We start from the raw sequence: 24,419 nt of genomic DNA on the forward strand, positions 1-24,419 counted from the left end.
TTGTGCTTTCCCCCATTCATAGAAATTGCAGACTTTAAACCACAGCTGATAAACATTGGTAACAACGACTTAAAAGGCGCAGTCAGCTCAATAATTGTGCTAGTAGACAGATGTCAACAACTATCAGGACAATTATGGGAAGGGTTATGAAAATATTAAGTGGTGGTATTTCATTGCTTATTAAATGTATGTTGCTTCTAATAAGTCAATTCTGAGCAGCTTACAAACCATAAAAAGATAAACATGAAAATTATAAAAAATATAATTACAACACCATATAAAAACTAGAACCAATGAGATTGGTGGCATGGCAACCACTTCCAGCAGTGCACACTCCCCTCAGGGCCCCAAGTCAACCAGCAAAACCAGGTTTTGGTACACTTCCGGAAGCTTGGAAGGATGGGAGCAGTTTTCACTTTGAATGGTAGAATATTCCACAGGGCTGGGCCACAACAGAAAAGGCTCTTTTCCTTGCTTCTGCCAGCTAGAATTCCTTGGCTGACAGGGTCAGCAGCAGGCCTCTTCCTCTGGTGCCAGTGGGGCAGACTAGTCTCATTGGAGCCGAATGGTTCCTCAGATATTCTGGCAAGCCTTATGCATCTGGAAGACTAAACATATATGTTTTCGTCTTAAACTGGGCCCCCGGGATCCATCCACTATGGCAGAATCTGGGCCAAAAGAGAGTCAGATATATTCCAATGAATATTTTGCACCAGTGAGATCTTTTTAAAGTGGAAACAGTGAGCTGAGAGTAGAACAGAAATATAAAGGGATAGAGGAATTGCAAAAACAACAGCAATTCTAAAGCTCTAACCTTCAAAGCATTCATATTTTATATAATGAAGTCTACAATTTTGCTAAATTTCAAACCAATACAGTAAAAATCTACAGAAAGTAATTTCATTATTTCAGTTTTGATCATATTATTATTATTATTTGTTAAATTTATTTGCCTCCTATCTCACCAGGGGGCTACTCTAGGTGACTTGTAACAGTAAAAACAGAGAAATGAAAAGAAATGTAAATATAGCAGTAACAAAATAATGAAACAATAAAATGACAATGAAAATACAGTAATATAATAAAAGATGGGTGGAAGAAGCAGGAAATGCAGGGGAGAGGTGGAGTCTGTGGTAAGATACTCCCTCATTGAGTCCCCAGGCCAATTGGCAATGCCAGGCCTTCAGACTCTTGTTGAAGGATTAGCAAGGCAGATCCATCCTGGCTGGATAAGTAGCCTGGACCCATGCCATTAAGGCTTTAAATGTCATAACTACCTCAAACTTCATTTGGAAGCAGACCAGCATCTTGTGTAATTTGTGGAGCAGAGGTGTAATATGGAACATTCTAGGGGCCCCAAAGATTGTTCAAGCTGCCACACTTTGTACCAGCCGAAGCTTCCAAATGGATTTCAGAGGTAGCCCCATATAGAGCCCATTGTAGTAGTCCAGATGAGAGATGACTAGACTTGAGTGACTGAATGCATGGAGTCCAGATCAAGGAAAGGACACAGCTGGTGCACAAAGTAAAGCTGTGCAAAGAGTCTCCTAGCCACATTTACCACCTGCTCTTTGAGTTCATGAGATCCCCTAAGTTGTGAACTAGATTTGAACAGGGTAGTGCAACCCATCCAGAAGTAAAGATGACCAACAGATGATCTGATTCAAAGGCTTTATGTGGACATTAAACAGTAGCAGAGAGATTTATATGTTCTTTTCTTATTCTCCAATGATATATTTTATGCAGTCCTGAGAAAGGTAACCTCCATGCTGACAAGATTTCAACATGACCAACAATTCAAGACAAATTACATCTAGTCTTGGTTTCTTCCAAAAGTGTGAACTAAAAACTAGATTAAACATGAACTAGAAAGGCCTTCTGTGGACATGTGGAAATTCTCCACCATTTTCCACATGTCTATGAGAAGCACCATCTACAAGTTATCAGTCAGAATGCCTGAAAAAGTTGTTTTGCTATCTTGGGTTAGAAGGTATTTTTTCATTTAAATAATGATACTCTTAATATTGAGAGCAGGGATCTGGACCAATACACCCATCCTTACCTAAAGACGTAGGCTAGAGTGTAGACCTTTTAACCTTACTATTGGCCACAAAACTCTAATTTAAAGCCCTAATTTGTTTAAGATGTGCAAATCTAAAGAAAACATATGTATATAGGTTGCTCTTATTCTTATCTATGGCCTTAGTTCCTCATGTATTTAGAGGCTATGCATTAAGTTTGTCAAGAGGATAGTGCTATAGTCAAAGGGTGTCAGTAACACTTTCTTTTAGAATGGCAAAACAAGACCTGCTTGGCTATTTTTCAGTGTCAAGGTAAGATAGAAGTGAACCTTTGCAGTTAAACGATAAAAGTTAGCAGAATTTAGCAAGCTGCTAAATGCCAAAGGAATAGAAGCCAACTCAGATACTTCATCATCCTTATAGTGCCATTTCCCAGGAAAAATTGCTTAACCAACTTATTACTATTTACCAATTTCCAGCATGTGAGAGCAATATTTCAACGTCTCTAGCAAAAACCTTAAATAAGGTTTGTAAAAAATGCCTAGCTCTTCTTTAAAAATTTGGTTAAATAAGTGGCATGGAGAAAAGGATTCATGTTGCATTTGCCTTGAACGAAGAACAGAAATCCAATGTTGAGCAATAAAAAAAAGTTCTGTAATACTTGCGCAATACACCCTATGGATCAGAGCTGCTTTTCTGACACCCCACCCATAATTATGAATAGGTTGCATCATTACATATTTATTATAAACTCAATCAGCAATATATTATGTACCTTGTTGAATATAATAAACTAACTTGAGAAATCGTTTCATGATAATTATAGAGTCAATTAAGCAATACTTTGTTGTAATTTTGTTCACGATGGTATCACGCCTTTTTCATTTTTTACAACCATCTATGGCTTAAACAATAAAAATTATTGTTTCATCATACACATTATTTAATTCTGGCTAATTTCTTACACTTTAATATATTGGCAAATGTAACTGATATTACGTTCTAATGTTCTAATTTACAACCAATTTGTAGATCACTAATTTGAGTTATCACTAAAATAATTTAGTGTTATACTGTTAAAACTTCCAGCTGTGTTAAAAATTTAAATGTATATTAAATAAGAACATTGAGTGCTTAAAAAGCAGGGTTGGTATTGATATGGTCAACTGTTTATATCTTATATAAGAAGAACTCATAAAAATGGTCTGTTTCAAACAAAATGGCATTTTGCAGCTGTTGAGGATACGCCCAAAATACCCAGTCATTTTCCGCATGAGACAGTGACTACAATTATGCAAGGCAGCCCAAAGAGGTGCTTTATGCCGCACAGGAGTGTAAGGAAGCAATTCTCTTCAAATTGTGAATGTCTCTGTTTCCAGCTTATGTAGTTCTTTTCAGAAGTTGCTCCTGGCTGTATTTATCTTTGTCTCTTCACAAAGCAAAATGGTTGTGCATGCCCATGCATAGGAAAGGCAGCTGGAAAAATCTTCCGTAGGTTTGAAGAGAAATATTTTTCATTTTCACACATGGTGTAGGGCCTCTTTCTAATGCTTTATACAACTAATGAAAGGGAATATTAATGACAGAGAATTCAAAATATTTCAAACTGCCAAGCAGTCTGCAAAAACAGGACTGGATTATATCAACGGCTTATCTAACTCATTACTTAGTCTTCACTAAGGGACATAGAGGTTCAAAAGCAAAATGCCAGCAGAAATGCTACCTCCCACATGTGTATGTGTGCACATGTGAGTTTTCTCTCTTGAAAATGAGAAAAATGAATTAAAAAACTGAGCAAGTCAAAATGAAATATTTGAGACACTGACCAACATAAAGAGAGTGGGGTCCAGTCATTTAAAGGATACATCAAAAATAAAAATAAAAACCTGTAAAATGCTTATGAAAATCTAGAAAATATAAACAATATACTATAAGGTAAAAACAACGAAAAGCATATTTTAAAAAAAAGAATCTAAAAGAAGTGGTAGGAGAATTACATGGTTGCAGGAGAGCGTAAAAGGTGAGTATGTGGAAAACTGGATCTACCAAGTAACAAAGCACTTTAATAACATGGTAAACTAGATGGTCAAGAAATCTAGTTTATTGGAACAGGTCATCATCGGATGAATTTTGAGTGCTGCTGCCCAGAGCCTGGAGATATATATTGAGGCAGGATTGGTATCCAAAACTAACAGGGTGATATAAAATTGGTCAGTAAATCCTGGGTATTTGTACCAAAGTTGTAAGCAAGAATTCTTTATCAAAAAATCCCTCTTCGCATTACATTTTTTAAAAACACAAATGAAAATGCTGAACAGTTTGTTTTGTTGGAGTACCATTAAATTACCTTAATCTGGTGAATAAGAAAGAAAATCAGTTCAAACATGACATGTAAATTTAGGAGTCCATCTCCTGAGCACTTTGATGTTAAAATTAAAAAAACCAATAAAATGTGTATAAAAAAAGAGTCAATTAAGCAATACTTTGTTGTAATTTTGTTCACCATGGTATCAAGACTTTTTCATCTTTTACAACCATCTTTGGCTTAAACAAAAATTATTGTCTATTCATTGCTTCATTATACACATTATTTAATTCTGTCTAATTTCTTCTACTTCAATATATTGGCAAATGTAAATGATATTACATTCTAATGTTTTAATTTATAACCAATGTGTAGATCACTAATTTGAGTTATCACTAAAATAATTTTTAAAAAATTCACCTCTATTTTTATTTGGAAAAATTATATTTTGAGGATATATTAATAGCAAATTGATTAGGTTGCAGTATAGCTTATTCCTAATGTGAGCACATTTGTCACTCTATAGTAAACACATAAACATTTCTGCCTAGAAGAAGAAATAGTATTGATTTAGGCACCATATGGTTTTAATCAATTCTAGACAGTTCACATCATAAAAACAATATATACACATTACAATATATTTACAAACAAAAAAAGAGCATGTTGCAAATATACTGTTAAAACTTCCAGCTGTGTTAAAAATTTAAATGTATATTAAATAAGAACACTGAGTGCTTAAAACGCAGGGTTGATATTGATATGGTCAACTATTTATATCTTATATAAGAAGAACTCATAAAAATGGTCTGTTTCAAACAAAATGGCATTTTGCAGCTGTTGAGGATATGCCCAAAATAGCCCAATCATTTTGCGCATCAGACAGTGACTACAATTGTGCAAGGCAGCCCAAAGAGGTGCTTTATGCCGCACAGGAGTGTAAGGAAGCATCTCTCTTCAAATTGCAAATGCCTCTGTTTCCAGCTTATGTAGTTCTTTTCAGAAGGTTTGAAGGTGTAGGGCCTCTTTCTAATGCTTTATACAGCTAATGAAAGGGAATATTAATGACAGGGAATTCAAAACATTTCAGGCCTCCAAACCTATTTTGTGGTATAGCTGCAAAAACAGTCTGCAAAAATAGGGCTGAACTATATCAACAGCTTATCTAACTCATTATTTAGTCTTCACTAAAGGGAGCAAAGGTTGAAAAGCATGATGTCAGTGGAAATGCAACCTCCCACATGTGTTTGTGTGCACATGTGAATTTTCTCTCTTGAAAATGAGAAACCTCAAAAAATGTATTAAAAAACTGAGCAAGTCAAAATGAAATATTTGAGACACTGACCAACATAAAGAGGGTGGGGTCCGGTCATTTAAAAGATACATCAAAAATAAAAAAAACTATAAAATGCTTATGAAAATCTAGAATATATAAACAATATACTATAAAGTAAAAATAATGAAAAGCATATTTTAAAAATGAGTATCCAAAACTAACAGGGTGATATAAAATTGGTCAGTAAATCCTGGGTATTTGTATCAAAGTTGTAAGCAAGAATTCTTTATCAAAAAAATCCCTCTTCGCATTACATTTTTTAAAAACACAAATGAAAATGCTGAACAGTTTGTTTTGCTGGAGTACCATTAAATTACCTTAATCTGGTGAATAAGAAAGAAAATCAGTTCAAACATGACATGTAAATTTAGGAGTCCATCTCCTCCACACAGCACATGTTGCATCAGCCTCAATGCAAACATCCTTCCAGAGGGATTCTGAAATAAATTCAAGACTATGCTTCTATCATCTGGGAGATACTGCAAGGAACTGGCATCAAAGCTAGTTCTTGGAAGACTTGATGTTCTGGTGGCATTCGATATCTGACCTTTTTCCAGAAGGAACTATTTGCAGAAGAAGAGTCTTTCTTTGTGATGTCCCCTTTCCATCTGATAGCTCCCTGCTTTTGCTTGATGTATCTAATGGACTCTGGCATGTGGCTGTAATCCTTTATCTTATTCATTTCGATCAGGATAGTTTTCATTCCATCGGGTATAAGAGCGTGATACACTGCTATATTCTGCTCAGGAGCTTCTTCTGAGCTGGACAACCCAGGTACTAGAATCATTATCAGCCTCCTGCTTTGCCCAATGGCTTCATCAACAACGTTGACTAATGCTATAAATCACCACAGATAAAGATTGCATCAGATGTTAATATCCACAAACATATTCTCTTGTTTTGAATACACATGGATTTCAAATGACACAATAATGGACCAAAAACAAAGCCTAGAATTAAGATAATTTCTATAATACTGGTGCCTGAAATATAGCCTTCTTAAAAAATATAAAACAGAAAATACAGGGTTTATTATTGTTATTTTCTTTACTCAGATATGCATGTACAAATTTATTGTAAAGGAAAAATAGTTATATTAGCACTTCACCCACAGTTTAGTTTAGTATCTAGTTTTATAGTAATAAGAATGGATTATTTTATTATGTTACATAAGATTCTACTGTAAAAATGGCTTAATGATTATATTAAAATCATTTCTCATTTGTAAACTTAACACTTTCATGCTGCTTTCAAATATTAGTTGACTAAAATTTGATCTTAATTGTAGAGAACTTTATGTTACTTAAGTAAAAAAAAGAAGTTAAGAATATCAAGGGCTATTTTTTGTTTATTATTATGTGCATGTTTTTATTGCTTTATATATGCTTACTTTGTATGTCACTATGATTATTTAATATTTATATTAACAAATAACATAAAATTTACCCACTTTTTAGTAGCAGAAATGTTCCTTCTTTAATCATTCTGCCCATCATCCCCATTTTTTAAAAAAAAAAAATCTGCCTTTGTTTTCATATGGTATAAAATGCTGCATGAATTGAAAAGAACTTTAAGATTTTGGACTACCTAAATAATTATTTCCATTGTATCTGACTATGTGCATAGACCACTTGACAATTTGTATAGCTGCTGTCAGTGAGATGGGCAGTCTCAAAATTCAATACATAAAAATAAAATAAATAGTAAATAAGGAACATCAGACTGAAAGTTACATTTTACCTTTTCCTGGCAAATCATCCCTGCCGGGTATAAAGAGACTGTATCCATACTGTTTTTCCAGAACATCAGGAAGTACTTTCAGTACAAAGTCAACTTGGCTGCTGATTTTTGGATATAACACATATGCATCATAGATTTTTCCATCTGAAACTGACAATATAAGACAAAACTGCTTCAGAAATTATTAACAACCTCCATCCCCAATACATGAAACGGCTGCAAGTAGGATTTATTCCAGAACAAACCATGTCTGGTTTTATATCGGATGACTGATGAATGTAACAAATGGGCATCTATATCAGTGTTTCTCAACTATGGCAATTTTAAGATGTGTGGACTTTAACTTGCAAGACTCTCAAGTTTAAGCTGAGAAATACTGGGAGTTGAAGTCTAATATCTTAAACTTGTCAATGCTCAGAGCTTGAGCAGTGCAATAGAAATGAATTACAAAGAAATAGCAATTCCTATAACATTTTAAATAACCGTTATATACAAAATGTTAAATTGCAATTATCAGTTCTTCAGCTGCTATTGGTCTTCATATGCATTGAGTTTTTCCTAACTTACGATATCATAATGTATCACCTAGTATAAATGTGCATCCAAACAGTGTGGCTTTTGTAAATGACTGATGGAACATGTTGTCAATGCAGGGATTTTTTTAAAGTGCTGTCCAAGACTTTTAGTATGATACCCAATGTCCCAATAATCACTGATTATCATCATCATTATTAAAAAGATTTCAGAAGTTAGAACTTGCCCTGTCATCTTTCCTATCTTCAGAAGTTATGGCTATCAACCATGTTTAACCACAATTATTTATTTGTCAGCATGTTTTTTTCAGTCCAAGGAATTTTCACTTGAGGTACAAATGAACAGCTTCAAGTTACCCTACTTTGGTCATATTACAACAAAGACCTAGTCTCAGGAAAAGACTCCAAGTCTGGAAAAAGAGGATGGAAAGAAGAAGAAGACAGCAACATACAGCAATAAGGTGGATGGACTCAGGTATAGCAATTATGAGTCACTACTGGAAGATCTAAATGACCAGGCTGCGGTCAGATAGTCATGGAGAAAAACTATCTATATGATATCTAAGAGTCAATACTGACTTGATGATATGTAATAAATCAATATGACTTTACAAACAGTGTTACCTTTTTTATGAAGAAAAGAGCGACATGATTTCCGATACCAAAGGACAATTTCAATCTTGAACAAGATGCAGATTAATACAGGTATAATCAGTAGAAATATCAACAAAACAAAAGCTGTATGGTTTTTGGCTAAATCAGAAAAAAAAATAGTTACATTAAATGAGTATTCCATGAAATGGTTAGAATAATGATTAGCATTTGGAAATCACTGAGCCAAATTTGTCTTTCCTCAGGAAGTATTATTGTCTTGATTTCTAGTTCAAAGAAGATGAGATAAAAATCATGTGTGGTATGTTAAGGAAAGTAATTGTGGTATTGGCCAACCAGAAAATATATTTGTATCAAAGGGCTAATCCAGATTCAGTTTTCTACAAATTTAAAGTCATTAAATATTAGGATTCTATATGGTCTTAAATTACATCGAACACAAAATCAGCAGTATTTTACACAGAGGAAATATCACCCCTTTCTACTCTGCTAATGCCTTTAATCTAATCTATGAAAGGAACAAGGGAACTTTGGCATCGTATTCCATCACTCTTTGAGTTGCAGTCACTGGCATTCATTCAGGACAGCTCCTTTAAGATCTTAGTACAGGTAGTCCTTGACTTAAAACAGTTCATTTATTGGCCAACCAGAAAATATATTTGTATCAAAGGGCTAATCCAGATTCAGTTTTCTACAAATTTAAAATCATTAAATATTAGGATGTTGCAGCATCCCCAGGCTCACGTGCTCAAAATTCAGATGCTTGGCAAATGGATCATATTTATGACAGTTAAAGTGGATTATATGATCCCCTTTTGTGACCTTCTGACAAGCAAAGTCAATGGGGAAGCCAGATTCACTTAACAACTGTGTGATTAATTTAATAACTGCAGTGATTCACTTGACAACTGTGGCAAGAAAGATTGCAAAATGGAGGAAAATTCACTTAACAACTGTCTTACTTAGCAACAGAAATTTTGGACTCAGTTGTGGTCATAAGTCAAGGACTACCTGTAACTTAGAAGACTTCCCATTTTTATCCCTGCTTTGGTTTGATGTGTTTGCTATATTCTATGTGGTAAAATTACAGCAGTCTAAATGAAAAAAAGGAAACACATTTTAAGCCTTTGGGTGTAATCCAAGCAATTTAAGTACAACTTGAATTGAATAGAATTCCCTAAGGTTGAAATTCTACGCATACCAGAACACATTTTATAACAAACTTGTGTGGCTTGCTTTCCAATAAATGCACAGAATGTCTCCATTTCATTCTATTTCTCACTTCCATATTCAATATTTCAGAGGCTGAAATGCTGCAGCAATATTTCATTATTTGTAGTTATATCTTTTCCCTTTCTTCTGTTCTAGATTTGCATTCTTCACAGTAAGACTCATTTAGATATCACATATAAAATGGCATACTTGGACGCTGTATTTTGATGTATGCTGCAACTTCCCCTGCATGGCAAATAAAGTGCTGATCATAATCTTCATTTTTCAACTCTGTAATGTTCAGAGACACCGTAAAAATCTCTGTTCCTTCCTTTGGAATACTTGTTCTGTATTAAAATTGAAGTATATTAGAAGTTCAGATTTAAGTTAGGCTGTAAAGAATTGTCGTGTATTTATTCAGCGTAAAGATTCAGGTTCAAAATCTCAATGTTTTATGCCAGAAAGACTACCTACTGTATATCATCTACTCTTTGGACTGTTTCACATGTGCCAAGAATTGATATCATACGTGCTATGCCGTATACAGTGCCCATTCAAACTGCTTATGCCTTATGTGGTTAATTGCAAAGATGTTCTGTCTGAATTTCATTACTGATACAATAGACAGAATATTCAATAGTAATAGTGGTGATCATCTGTAGCTCAGATATAGGATGAGGGTGAAGGTTCGTTCTCTGAGCTTGGGGGTTGGTTTCCAAACATTTTGTTACCAGGCTAGGTAACATCTTCAGCAGAATTTAGGGGATGTCAGTGTCAATGTTCTTCTTTTCATAAGGACTTCAGGTGTGGGTGTGTCAATGCTACCACCCGTCACGCTTTTGAGTTCATGAAAGCCTGACACTCCATAAACAATTCCATCAACAGACACATCGATCTACAACCAGCCTACAAACCCTCAAAATCGAAATCAACCACAAAGCCAATCAAAGACAGCACTGACTCTCAACCAATCCACGCAAGCTCCCTTCCCTCAACAGCAGTTCACCTCCCAATAACCCTGACCTGATGTAACCTCCCCATCACAAGACCCTCACTTGAAACACCCACAACTGAAGCCCTTATGAACAGAAGAACACTGATGTTGACATCCCCCAAAGTCTGCTGTATCTAGCCTAGTAATGAAACATTCAGAAACCAACCCACAAGCTTGGAGAATGAACCTTCACCCTCATATTCAATAGTCTATAATACAAAATATTCTGAAGTAATCATTGTGTGGTTTGTCAAAGTTGTTGAAGTTTGTCTTTGCAGCAGTTAATTAATGTATGAGCATTAACTCTATTGCAAAAGGAAAATAAATTGTACTTGATTATTTTATGCATTAAAATATATATCATACTTACTGATTTCCTTCTTGAATTCTACCTTTAAAGAGATCGTCAACTAGTGTATTATTGACTCTCCAGGATATAGAAATAAAAGTGTCTTTGAAACTTGATACATTACACTCTGTAAAGACACTGGATCCTAAAAATCAATATTAGAAAATAGTATTTTTTTAAATAACTATATTAATAAGTAAATATCATTTTTTTCTTCTCACCCACTCTGGATGCCATTGCATCATTGAGATTTAAATGTGTACAGACTGAAAATGATCACAAGTTTTATTGTTAATAATACTAATAATAATAATATAATGGCAGAGAACTTACCAATATCAGCTTCAATAGTATTGTTTATAGGGTACAGAATCTCAGGTCTTTTCCTCTCTTTTTTTTCTGACAGAAAAAAAATCATATATAAGCCTTTATGTTATAAATTCAAACATATGCAAAGGTCACATATTTAGATTCATTTAGGCCAAAAAATTTTTATGTAAGTTTTAGAATGTCAAAACACATTACAAAGATTCTCTTAGATGTACATAAACCCACAGATAGCTTGGTATATATAAATTCAATATCTGTAGCATTTTTATTCCAAAAAACATCCCAGTGGCTTTCATACAGTAACTTAAAAAAATAAAATATATTTTTTAAAAAACGTATCACATGACAAAAGGAATAGAGAAGGAAGAAAAGACAAAAGACATTCAGGCCCCAAAAAACAATTTTAAATACTATCCAGATGAATATTGGGACTACAATGCTTATGAAAATGATTCATAAGACAGCTTTGGAATTTCAGCAAGTACTGTATCTCACTGCCATTTACTGAAGAAGCCCATCTTTTTCCAGATTTAAAAAATCAGCCTTATTGCAACTTTCCTGCAATTCTTGTGAAGAAATCTTTAAAAAGAGAAACTACTTTATTGATTAGCAAAGGGGGGCTGTGCTTCTCTGAAGTCCAAACTAATGATAACACAATGGAGCAGGTGACAAAAGAAACATAGCATTGCAAACTCTGCCTCTATCCTATTGAACATGCACTTGATATCACAACGGAAGTAGGAAATGGTGAAAATGGCATTGTGCCATCCTAATGTCACATTGGTGTCACTGTGGTTAGTAGGAGATGCCTATGGCCTAAAGCAATTCTTATGAATCATTTTGATGTGTGAACAGTTTAGATGCAGCTCAGGAATATCATAATGGATTTAGTCTTTTAACAAGGCTGATTTAATAGCCGTCACTACTTTCTTTCCCTTTGAGCTGAGGTGGCACAGTGGTTAGAATGCAGTACTGCAGGCTGATTCTGCTGACTGCCGGCTGCCAGCAGTTCGGCAGTTTGAGTTTCATCGGCTCAAGGTTGATTCAGCCTTCCATCCTTCTGAGGTCGGTAAAATAAGGACCCAGATTGTTGGGGGCAATATGCTGATTCTGTAAACCACTTAGAGAGGGCTGTAAAGCACTGTAAAGTGGTATATAAGTAAGTGCTATTGCTATAACCTATTATAAAAGAGCCAAGGTGGCGCAGCAGTTAGAGTGCAATACTGCAGGCCACTTTAGCTGACTGTGTTCAGCAGGTCAGCGGTTCAAATCTCACCGGCTCAAGGTTGACTCAGCCTTCCATCCTTCCGGGGTAGGTAAAATGAGGACCCAGATTGTTGGGGGCAATGTAAATATATATATATATATACATTGCTTACTGGTATACACCGCTTAGAGAGTGCTTGCACTTAAAGCGGTATATAAGTCTCATAAATAAATAAATAAATAAACCTAATGAAGGGCAGACTGATAGAAGAGTCAGTACTGTTATTTCCAATATTTAAATAGATAACAGTGCTTGCCCCTAAACTACTATCCCTAAGGCATTAAACAAATCAGCTTCTTCATATTATTCAGTGCAAGAGCATAGGTTTTACAACAAATGGAGAGATTGTAAAAACCCTTTGTATTAGAAGTATGTTTGGAACATGGAACTATTGTTTGCATTGCTGATAATTTACACACATACACCACACACTACCACCACACTGTGTATATGGTGTATATAAACTGTGTGTGTATATACAAATATAGATATAATTATATGGTCACCCATCTCAAAACAATGTTAGGTGGCATACAAAAATTAAAACCAAATTTTACAAACAATAATCCAGGATGCCTAATTGTTGTAATTCCCCATCCTCAACCAGAGCAACAGAAGGTAACACCTATGATAAAGCTTGATTTATCTAAATACATTATTATCTCAAAGATTATAAAAAGAACCAACTAATTTTTATTTAAACAATGTTCATGCTGGCATGACAATTGAACTTCTAATACTTTAAATTGTAATAAAAAAGGATTAATCTGTTGTAAACGATATTTAATTTTGAATTCTCCCCTGCAGTTGCATTCATTATATACACTAACATTGATTAAAAGGACATTTGGAATATTAAATGTTGTTTGAGATTATGTGTATAATAACAATGGCACAACACGTGTCCCAATTGCTAGATAGAGATGAATATATAACATGATCATTTTGAAAATGGCATTAAATCTCTTTTGAAATATGGTAAAATAAATATAAGTAAGCAGACAGAAAAAAGAGTGGAAAACATTAGCTGTCCACATAATATAGGAGGAAATTACAATAACACAAATACTTACCTAATAATGTCACCAAAATACTATTTGAAAAATTGTATTTATTTCCCTTAAAAGTATAGGTTCCTTTGCATACATATTTTCCCCCATCATCTTTTTTTATATCTTTCATAATAAGATGGTTTCTGAAGAACTCAAATCGTTCTCCTTGTATTGGCTTACATTCCTAAATATAATAAAGTAAAACATTTTTAATGACAAAAAGGGGAAAAATTGTCCTTAAATTGTAGCATACTTCAATAGGCCTGCCAATCACACCCATACATACTTATCAGTATATAAATTTGATTACTCTGTGTATATGTATCTCCACATACATGCACTTAGCTGTTCTTTGTTCATAATCTGGGTTACTGGACATCCAGATAATAACAGTGGTAAGTGGAGCCTTTCCCCAGCTTTTGATGATTAACTGATTATGTCTCTGCCTAGAACAGGAAACTTGCTTTTAGTGATACATGTGCAAATAACCTCAAGATTTGGTTTCTAAAATGTGTTATTAGTAGGGTAACCACAGAAGGTTGTCAGAAATTGCAGCTGGTCAAGAAGGCGGCAGCAAAGGTAACAAGTGGCATTGGAAGACCCTTATGTTGAAACAACAATATTAATTGCCACTTGCCTTCTGAGTTCAATGCAAGGTGTTTTGCTTTAAGGGGGCATTCAAAGTCAAATGAGAGGGAGGGAGGGAGGGAGAGATGGCCTTTTTGTGATAGGAATCATACATAGTATGAAATGTTACTATTACCGGTGTTGAGGCTAGCACATTCCTTTTTACAGCTTAGGAAAGGGCTTAAAACAGTTTACTTGGGACTTTTAGAGTGCTAGAAGCTGTAGTGTTTTAACATAGCATCTGAGAATTTTATATATTATTTATGTATTCTTGTAAGACGGACAGAGCAATTTGAACGATAGCATATAAATGTACTCGTTCAAATTGCTCTGTCCGTCTTACAAGAATACATAAATAATATATAAAATTCTCAGATGCTATGTTAAAACACTACGATAGCATATAAATGTACTCTAAAAAGCAGAGACATCACCCTGCCAACAAAAGTACGCATAGTCCAGGCCATGGTTTTCCCAGTTGCAATGTATGGCTGTGAAAGTTGGACCATAAGAAAGGCTGAGCGCAAAAGAATTGAGGCCTTTGAACTGTGGTGCTGGAGAAGACTCCTGCGAGTCCCTTGGACTGCAAGGCGTTCAAACCGGTCAGTCCTAGAAGAGATCAACCCCGACTGCTCTTTAGAAGGCCAGATCCTGAAGTTGAAACTCAAGTACTTTGGCCACCTAATGAGAAGGAAGGATTCACTGGAGAAGAGCCTAATGCTGGGAAAGATTGAGGGCAATAGAAGAAGGGGACGACAGAGAATGAGATGGCTGGATGGAGTCACTGAAGCAGTAGGTGTGAATTTAAATGGACTCCAGAAGATGGTAGAGGACAGGAAGACCTGGAGGAATGTTGTCCATGGGGTCGCGACGGGTCGGACACGACTTCGCAATTAACAACAATATAAATGTACTACATACATTTATTAACCTGATTTATTCTGTGTGTGTGTGTGTGTGTGTGTGTGTGTGTGAGAGAGAGAGAGAGAGAGAGAGAGAGAGAGAGAGAGAGAGAGAGAGAGAGAGAGAGAGAGAGAGAGATTGAGAGTGTAGGGTATTGTGGACAATTGAAAGAATATCTCAGAGAAGGTTGTATTCTTCATGTAGTCACCAAGAATTGAATTCAGTTTGTGGGCCTTTATTCTATAGACATACAAATACACTGATTTTGAACAAAGAGGCATGTAATTTTCATTTTTCTTTTTTATTATTCTCAATGTTTGTGTTTTTGGAGAACTTCTGTTTCTAGCTTTCCTCTTAGCAGCTCTTTGACCTGGATTATACAGAATATAAGTGGTCCACAGACCTTGAAAGATCACAGCAGAGGCAATTCAAACTGAAGGAATCAGTCTTTAAATTCAGTGAGCAATGAATCATAATTTCACCTGCTGTTAACTTCTTCAAAGCTCCTGCCTGCCACTGTGCTAATACAGTATTACAAAGGAAAAGCAACACACGGGATAATTGTTAATATTCAATTAACACTCAGTTAAAAAAATTACAGAAGGAGGAATTTTAAAAGATCTGTACCTTATACCAATGGATAGACGAATAATCTACTTCCTGTCCAAATTCATTCAGTTGATGACACACAATCCTGGATGGTGCTTTTGGAAACAAATTTTGCTTAAGGTAGTATTCTTTGTTAAAACAAAGACTAGCACTGTTATTGAGAACTGCAATTGGGATGCTGTACTTATAACATCTTTTTGAATTCCTATAATTAAACATTAAAATGTTAAAATTATTTTTTTGTACAGTACAATTCTATTTTCTGTCAAAACTTTGTCTTTTATTTTCTTATTCATTATTACCACCATGTACAAAACTATTAACCAGGCAACTAGTGAATCATCACTTAGTCCAAGTCTGAGGTTAAAATCATTCCCATTTAGATCAATATCTATAAAAATGGATGCAAAATATACATTTTTTTCTGTTTATTGTTATTTTTAGTTCTTTAAAACATAAGCTGTGCCTGGTTTCTTTGGAATTGGGAAGACTTTAAATATAATAAAAAATAAAAGCAAATAGATAAAAAAAATATTCAAAAAAAGCTCATTGTTGAGGAAGAATGTAAATTTTGAATAAAATTACTTTGCATCCATCCACTACCAAATTCATTACTTTAGCCATGAATGGAGGCAGAAGGCAAGTGGGCTATGTAAGATGTATGTTAGATGAAAATATAAGGTGTATTTTTTAACGGTTCTGTGGAGAGAGACTTTTCCACGGACCAGAGGATGCATGGCTTTGTGTGCTGCCTGCATCTGGCGGATGGGGCTTTGCTTGTTTGAGCGAACCGATTGCTGGCATGGTGCGGCCTGGTACTGGTCCACAGACCAGGGGTTGGGGACCTCTGCTTTAAAACATAAGCTGTGCCAGGTTGTTTTGGAATCGGGAAGACTTTAAATATAATAAAAAAACAAAAACAAATAGACAAAAAAATATTTGTGGGTATCTCAAATGCTGTTGGAGAAAAATGCTCATCATTTAGGAAGAATGTAAATTTTAAATAAAATTACTTTAAGTCCTTCCACTATCAAATTCACTACCTTAACCATGGATGGAGGCAGAGGGCAAAAGTGTATTTTTTTAATGGGCCATCTTCCTTGATTCAAACTAGTACTTTTAATAAGGAGTATTATTTGAGTTGGCAGTACGATGGGACTGTGCTGGAATTTTGCATTATATTTAAAGTCCATCCTCTATGTATGGGTTGCTTATTTCTTGCCTGGGAATGGACGTTTATCTGTAGTCTGAGGATCTTCTGATTCAGAGATCAGAGGCATAGTTCTTTTCCTGTTTTCTTTAAGCTTAAGTTCCTCATTTACAAGATGAGTTCTTTTTTTTCTAAAAGAACAATAAATGTTTTAACTTCCCTGAAATGTTGGAAAGCTATTAGAAGATTGCGGCAGTAGGTATGGAGGTTAAAACAGAGTGTAACCCTCAGTGCTAATGATGAATGAGATAGTTCATCAATGAAGTGGAGATGACCAATTCTACATTCTGCTGGTGAACTAGCAGTGATCAAGTAAAAGTACAACCCAGTATATGCTATGGTACCCATTTTATGGAACAAGTTCCCATGCACAAAACATATCAACCTACAACCAGAATTAAGAATGCAGTGGGTTTTTTTCAAGAAACTTATTTAGTCAAAAGCAGCATAGACTTAGAAGAGTGGTCATGCAATTTTAAAGAAGGTTTGATGGTAGCATGAAATATAGTATTGATATTCCAAATGTCATCTCCCCAAAACTTCTCAGTTTGATATTATAACATCTCAGTGCTAATGCACAATGCCCTTCCAACAAGAAAGAAACATCTGGCAAGGGTATATTTCAAATTCTCAATAAACTAAGAGTCATGGTGGCTCAGTGATTAGAATGGAGTATTACAGGCTAATTCTGTCAACTGCCAGCAGTTCGATCCTGACAGGCTTAAGGTTGACTCATCCTTCGATCCTTCCGAGTGGGTAAATGAGGACCCAGGTTGTTGGGGGAGATATGCTGACTCTGTAAACTGGTTAGAAAGGGTTGTAAAGCACTATTAAGTGATATATATATGTCTCAGTGCTACTGTTATTGCTAAATTATTGTCCCCTGTAGAAATTGCTGTCAACAATCCTGAGGACTTTATAGCCAACAATAAAATTATATGAAATATCATTAGCCTATAGAAAGTGCTGGGACTGCTGAAAAAAAATCCTATAGAAAAGCATCTTCTACCTACAGGAAAGCTATGGTTTTTCTGTTGTTTATGTGATCAATTGTTTCCCTAATTTTGGTGCTCCAATAAAGGAGCCATCAACAGATTGATGGAATTTTGTTATGATCTACACACAGTCAAGTGCCTGATTTACACTATACCAGTGGTTCTCAACCTGTGGGTCGGGACCCCATTTGGGGTCGAACAACCATTTCATGCGGGTCGCCAAACAATGCAGTCCGCCATTTTTTCCCCTTTTCCTTAGCTGTGCTACTCCCTTTTATTCTATTGGCTTTTGAAAGCCAATAGAATAGACTCTCTTGAATAGAGTCTAATTCTATTGGCTTTCAAAAGCCAATAGGAATTGTCCAGGCTGTCTCTGCCCTGCTGAGCCCGCCAAAAGTCCCATTCTGCAAACGGTGCTGCACCAGTTGAGTAGTCCTCGACTTACGACAAGTTGGGGGTCACGGCATTAAAAAGGTTGAGAACCACTGCACTATACACTACAGACTAAAGGAGACCAATTAAAATAGAGCTGGCACCATTACTAACCACCAGTTAACTGATAATCCCCAAGGACCCTTCAATCATGAATCAATCCCACAAAATTCAAATTTTACACAATTATAAATACTGCAAGGTGATCCCCACTTCTCAATCCTTGCTCTGAGGAAGCCTTGCCAGAACATAAGGTGGCACTTTTGCACAAAAACCCTGGTATCTTCTTTAGTATATATCTTGCTAAGCTTGGATAACTCCAACTACAGTTTAAATTTCAAATGATGTACCAAAATACAACCACCCCCTCCACTCCCAGAACCAGTAAATACAATTCCTTACCTTATAATACATTGATACAATCCTGAATCTTGAGCTATGGCAGGGATAAACCAGAGGCTGGTTTTCTCTTGGAATACTCTTGAAAGAGGCTGTGTAATTAAAGGTGTGCCATTTCCATTCATGTACCAGTTCAGGGTAGAGTTTGGAATTCTGTCCAATGGGCAGTCAAGCCTAAAAGGATTGTTTTCTTCAAACACCTTCTGCTTTCTAATATCTTCCTGGACAACACATTTCTCTACATGGAGAGGGGGAAATCATTGGGTTTCAAACTATACATACACTAAATCCACTATTTAGGAAAAAAAAACACTCTTCAGCAAAATCAAATCATATTGATTTGATCACTTTGTAGGAGATCCTAAGCACCTCTTGTAAAGTCTGTTGCAGCCCTTGGGCTAAACAAACTCATACTTAATGTTCCAAGACTTTTTTTTTGCAGATACTTTTTTGGGGAATGCTTTTGTAGTATTCTGTTTTGCAAATTATTGACATGCAAGTTTAGCTACTTAGTATGGCTGTTCAAAAGCAAGTCACATTTCATTCAATGGACCTTTCTCTCAGGGAGGTTGTGATAGGACTTTAGCCTTTGTCTTATTTTGCTTATGACTGAAACTTGCAGTTTCCATCATTTATAGCTTGCAACATAAATTAAGAAAGTCCACTGAAGAAAATTTTTGTATCCCCTTAACTTCTACACAGTCACTTTTGCTTGCCCAACATTTAGGATGGAGCAGCAGAGAATCTTATCCAGCTTTTAGACAAAAAAAGATCAGGGCTTTTATAAAAAGAAACTTCCTCAATTTAATTTGCCTGGGATCCATGCTGTTAAGCTTTTCCATTTTTCTCAAAAATATTAATAAACACTTCAATATCTCAAGCATGAAAAAGTGCTACAATGAATGTGCTTATACAGGTAGTCCTTGACTTACCACAGTTCATTTAGTCACAATGACATGGGAAAAAGTGACTTACACGGTCATGCGATCAAAATTCAGATGCTTGGCAACTGACACATGTTTATGACATTTGCAGTGTGCCAGGGCCAAGTGATCACCTTTTGCAACCTTCTGACAAGCAAAGTCAATAGGGAAGCCAGATTCACTTAACAACTGTGTTACTAATTTAACAACTGCAATGATTCAGTGTGGCAAGAAAGATCATAAAAAGGGACAAAATTCACTTAACAAATATCTCACTTAACTACAGAAAGTTTGGGCTCAGTTGTGGTCATAAGTCGAGGACTACCTGTAATCACAATCCTAATTCTGCCACAAAACCACTCTGAAACCTCCGCATAAAGATTTCATTCACTATTATGACTCCTTTGTGGCCCGTGGTATATTAGAACTGCGCAAAAAGAATAGATCAAGTCAGCATTGCAAAGCTAACTACAACAAGGATCTAAACACAAATCTAAAGTTACCTTTCTCTTCATGAAATAGCATATCAGAAACCCACTTTGAAATTGATTCTATTGGCTAGACCTGTGTTTCTCAAACTTGCCAATTTTAAAATGTGTGGAATTCAATTACCACGCTGGCTGGGGGATTTTAGGAGTTGAAGTCCCTGTATTATAAACTGTCATGTTTGAGAAACACTGAGATAAACTCTTTAATAAACCCCTGCTTACAAAAATAGCATAGCTCATTTTACACTTATTTTATACAACTGTACCAGAGTTTGTAATTCAAATCAATTTTAAAAGAAAAGTAAAAGCTTACATCTAATAACCAGGGTAATTATCATAAATACAATCATTCCTTTTTTCTGACTGAACATTCACTGAGTATTTGAAAAAGCTGTTTACAAGAAACTCACCTGATTTGAATACACAGATAAATGAGAGGACTAGAATACAGTAATCAGCTAAAGCAGGTTTCATGTTTTACCTGCACAAAAAGGAAAGAAGCAAAAGACTCAATACATTCAAGCTATAGCTGATACGTTTCTCTTTTCAATTCTTATCATTTACAAGAAACCTTGCTGTTTCTTCATTTTCCCCTCCACACAAACACACATCCCCCAAAAATGCCAGTAACAGAATTAAGTAAGACATCTCTGGATAATTTACTTTGTCAGGGAACTTAAATGTTTTCTTTTAGTATTTTTTCCTTTTAATGAATTTATTCAAGATTTAAAAAGTTAAACAAAAAAGATACAAAATTGTATCTTACAAAAGTACATGGAGTCTTAATTCAGCTGTTATAATTTGCCTGATGATTAAAGAGAGTTACAGCTTATTATTATTAATTTATTTAAATATACTAGCTGCCCAACTCCCATATCTTTACTAGCTGCTCAAAAGTAAGTCAATTCAAAACATTTACTCTCTCTGTTAATTAACTAAAATGTTGCTGTTTTGAATGTATAATATTTTATTATCTGTTATTTTATGTTCACGTAATATAACAAACTAGCGTTATTAGTGCCTAGTTTCATTTAAAACTAAAATATTGTCTACTTGCTGAAAGTTATTAATCACAGAGGATTTATAGATAATGCCAAATCTCCTGCATTCCTAGAATATACACTACTACTGGTAAAATGTACAATACTCCTAAAATGAATTGGACACATTTCTACAATTTGTACAAATTGTCTAGAAAACTGGAATATTATGTCCATGTTCAGACATCAGTTAGAAACACAGTCTATTTAAATAAAAACCTATGAATTTTAAAATATACCAATATATCTAATTATGCAATTATTTTGGCAAAATAGGCAATCCCATTACTGTATAAGAAAATCTATTTATGTTTCAAAAGTAAAGGGATTTATATAAATACAGCACAATAGGATTGTAGCCTATTGTGAAAGCTATTTTCTAAATACTGTGGTTTATTATGCTGTCGTTTGATAGATAACGATAAACTGATGTATAATATTAAAATCTACTAACTTGAGAAAAAAGGAAGCCACTAAATAAGGTTTTTTTTTAAATGGTGACTATTTATGGTGAAACCCCGTAGTCTTATTTTCCCCCGGAAATGCCCTGATAACTCTACATAAAACTTGTATATGGAAATGCAAGAGGACAGGTAATACTTTGAAACAACAATCCGTATGCTTGTTTCCGAGTAGGTGAACCGCTTTTCGCTTTTTAATTTTGGGCGGAAAATATGACTGCCCTCTGATTTGCATAATTCTTTATCTCTGTAAAAAGAGCTTTTCGGAGACACAGAAACCTATAGATTTTCTGCTGGTAAACTTTGCCTCCGGAAGGAAGCTCTCAAAACCAGCACCCTCAGGAAAGAGGTAGAAACCTAGAAGAGGGAGCGCGAAACAGCTGCTTCTTTTCCTATTAAACCCGCTCTACCAGTTTTCCTGGTAAAGAAAGCATCTGAGCTCAGCGCACAGACAAATTCAGTGTTGCGGAAACAGAAAAAAAGATTTGCGCTAAATCTCCCTCTCCCTCCCTCCCCCTCTCTCTGTATCATCTATCTATTTATCCATCTATCCACCCATCCATCCTCTTGAAGGCGCCCTCAGTACGTTTGGAGAAGATTGGGAGTTTCTTCCTGATGTGTACCAGAACATGAAATGGGTCGCATATAAATTTAAACAAATAAACAATTGTTTGAAAGTCCCCACTCACCACCCCTCGATTCCCAGTCCCAAGTATTTCAGACACACGTCCTGAACAAGAACAATCTTAAGGTACCATGAAGATGGATAAAAAGATGATTCCCTCAAGTGGAACTTAGCTGTAAATTCCATGGGTATGTCCACTCTGATTTTCAGGTAACACAAAGGAAGTGTTTTGCCATTGCCTCCTTCTTGGGTGATTTCTCGACTTCCACTGGGTGATTTTCTGGTTGTCTCCCATCCAAACGGTAATTGGCACCGACCTTCCGGATTTTGAGTAGCCTGCCAAGATCGGCCCAGTGCGCCGCCTCGAGCGGCATAAACGCGAGCGCTTGATCCACCAGGAGGACTGCAAAGTGGGCCGGGCCGGAAGGCGGGGGTGAAAAACAGGAATGAAGAGGAATCTCAGCCTCGCTCTGAATGCCGGAGACGAAGCACTTGAGAGCACCGAGAAATAGCAGTAAGAAAGCAAAAGGTCGTTTTGCCCAACATTTGGATTGGGGGGGGGAGGATTTTCCTGAGCCACCTAACGTTACGGAAAGCATTTTTCTGAGTTCTTTGATGGGAAATTGCGCCATATTGCGCACACAGAAGTTGCTGTTGCAACCTCGGATAATACACTTGCACTCCAAGGTCGAACAACTTCCGCGGCTCCTCTTTCCAGCGGCTCGCTCCGCCTCCGCCCGGCCCAGAGCAGCGGCGCAGAAGTGGCGGCGGAAGGAGGCCCCCAGTCGCGGCTTTGGCGGGAACGAACAAATCGACTCCACTAGGAAGCTCACCTTCCTTGCGATCAAGTCGAGCCCTGGGCAAGGCTGTCAGTTGGCGCGCAGTAGAAATTACGCGCGCAAAACAGGGGGAGGGGGGGAAGGGTAAAATTTCGCAGGAGCCCTACCGGTCTATTTCGCTTAAATAACGCATATTATCCCGAAATATTGTAAGCAGTTTCGTTCCATGCTAGCTATTCCGCACATCCGTTGATAAAGAAAGTGGAGCGTAGCCAGAAGTTCATAATTATGCTGCACTGTGAAGGTTCCTGTTGGATCCCCTGCTTGACTAAGCTGTTTAGGCTTGCGAGCGCTGTCTTTTCTCCCACTCTCCCTTTCAACTGGATTCTCTTCTTCCCCCTTTGCGCTGTCAGATCTGGGAGAGCGACCTACTTGTCTGCTTCGGCCTCCTGGAAAATGAAGCCCTCGTCAAGGCTGCTGAGAAAATTTTGGAGCCCTGTAAGAGCGACTGGATCGTTTTTCCAACAGACGTCCAGATAGCTGCCATTCTATTACTTTAGATCCAAGAATATGTGTTCCGATGAAGTGGCATTGTCAATCAGTTCTAGAGTGGAAGCCTAGGTATTCCCTAAAAACTAATTGATGGCATATTGTGATGCTCTTAAGATTCCAAAATGCCTTCCTGGACTCTATAGACACATTCATTGATATTGTAGATAAAATGCTTGGTGACTGATATGAAATATGCTTGGAATTTGTCCATTTTGCAGACAAATTCTTTGTACAAAGTAATCAAAGACCTTTTATAAACATTGGCCTGACTGTTTTCACCAAACTAGCTTGATGTTTATGATAGCTGAATCTTCCACAAGCTGTTTTACAAAAACTAATTTTCCCAACACACTGTGTACATTATCTCTGCTTTCAATTAGATTTGCAGGAATCAATTTGATTTGAATAATTAAACTTAACTTTTATTAAACTAGTAACAATTAAATTACTCAATGGTATTGGCAGTTATATAGATGCAGGCACTTTCTGACTGCCTTTTTACAAAATGTTTTTAAGATTTACAAATTGAGCCTGCTTAGGTTTTGGAGATCTGCCAGGATTACCTAGATTACCTAGAGGTGCCAGGATGTCAAGCATAATTCCTGTGAATTTTATAATTCCTGAT

At 36.0% G+C, this 24,419-nt stretch overlaps 1 protein-coding gene across 3 annotated transcripts; it reads right to left on the reverse strand.

The window, feature by feature from the left end:
• Positions 1-4,493: 4,493 nt before the first annotated feature.
• On the reverse strand, positions 4,494-23,349 carry LOC120313652 (interleukin-1 receptor-like 2). 3 transcript variants are annotated; one of them, XM_039355754.1, is made up of 11 exons: positions 22,638-23,349; positions 20,748-20,818; positions 18,930-19,164; positions 15,909-16,095; positions 13,773-13,935; positions 11,436-11,501; positions 11,124-11,247; positions 9,970-10,106; positions 8,560-8,688; positions 7,403-7,552; positions 4,494-6,499 (listed from the first exon to the last, which is right to left on the reverse strand). In XM_039355754.1, exons 2-11 carry the CDS (start codon positions 20,809-20,811, stop codon positions 6,117-6,119), a joined length of 1,638 nt encoding a protein of 545 aa, XP_039211688.1. In that variant the 5' UTR covers positions 20,812-20,818; positions 22,638-23,349; the 3' UTR covers positions 4,494-6,116. The 3 variants fall into 3 exon arrangements, with proteins under 3 accessions (XP_039211688.1, XP_039211687.1, XP_039211689.1); XM_039355753.1 differs by having other exon boundaries at positions 22,594-23,349; XM_039355755.1 differs by lacking the exon at positions 22,638-23,349 and adding an exon at positions 22,528-22,550.
• Positions 23,350-24,419: the final 1,070 nt, after the last annotated feature.

The sequence above is a fragment of the Crotalus tigris genome, unplaced genomic scaffold (assembly GCF_016545835.1).
Source record: "Crotalus tigris isolate CLP2741 ecotype Arizona unplaced genomic scaffold, ASM1654583v1 scf7180000018759.1681925, whole genome shotgun sequence".
Taxonomy (NCBI): Eukaryota; Metazoa; Chordata; class Lepidosauria; order Squamata; family Viperidae; genus Crotalus; species Crotalus tigris.

Excerpts from the sequence above, each read along its gene's own strand:
- LOC120313652 (XM_039355754.1), bottom strand. The coding sequence starts at position 20,811 with ATGAAACCTGCTTTAGCTGATTACTGTATTCTAGTCCTCTCATTTATC. Across the intron at positions 11,502-13,772 it reads TATTTTGGTGACATTATTAG|AAAAAAAAGAGAGGAAAAGA; the intron begins GTAAGTATTTGT and ends TTTTTCTGTCAG. Across the intron at positions 8,689-9,969 it reads CATCAAAATACAGCGTCCAA|CCAAAAACCATACAGCTTTT; the intron begins GTATGCCATTTT and ends TTTCTGATTTAG.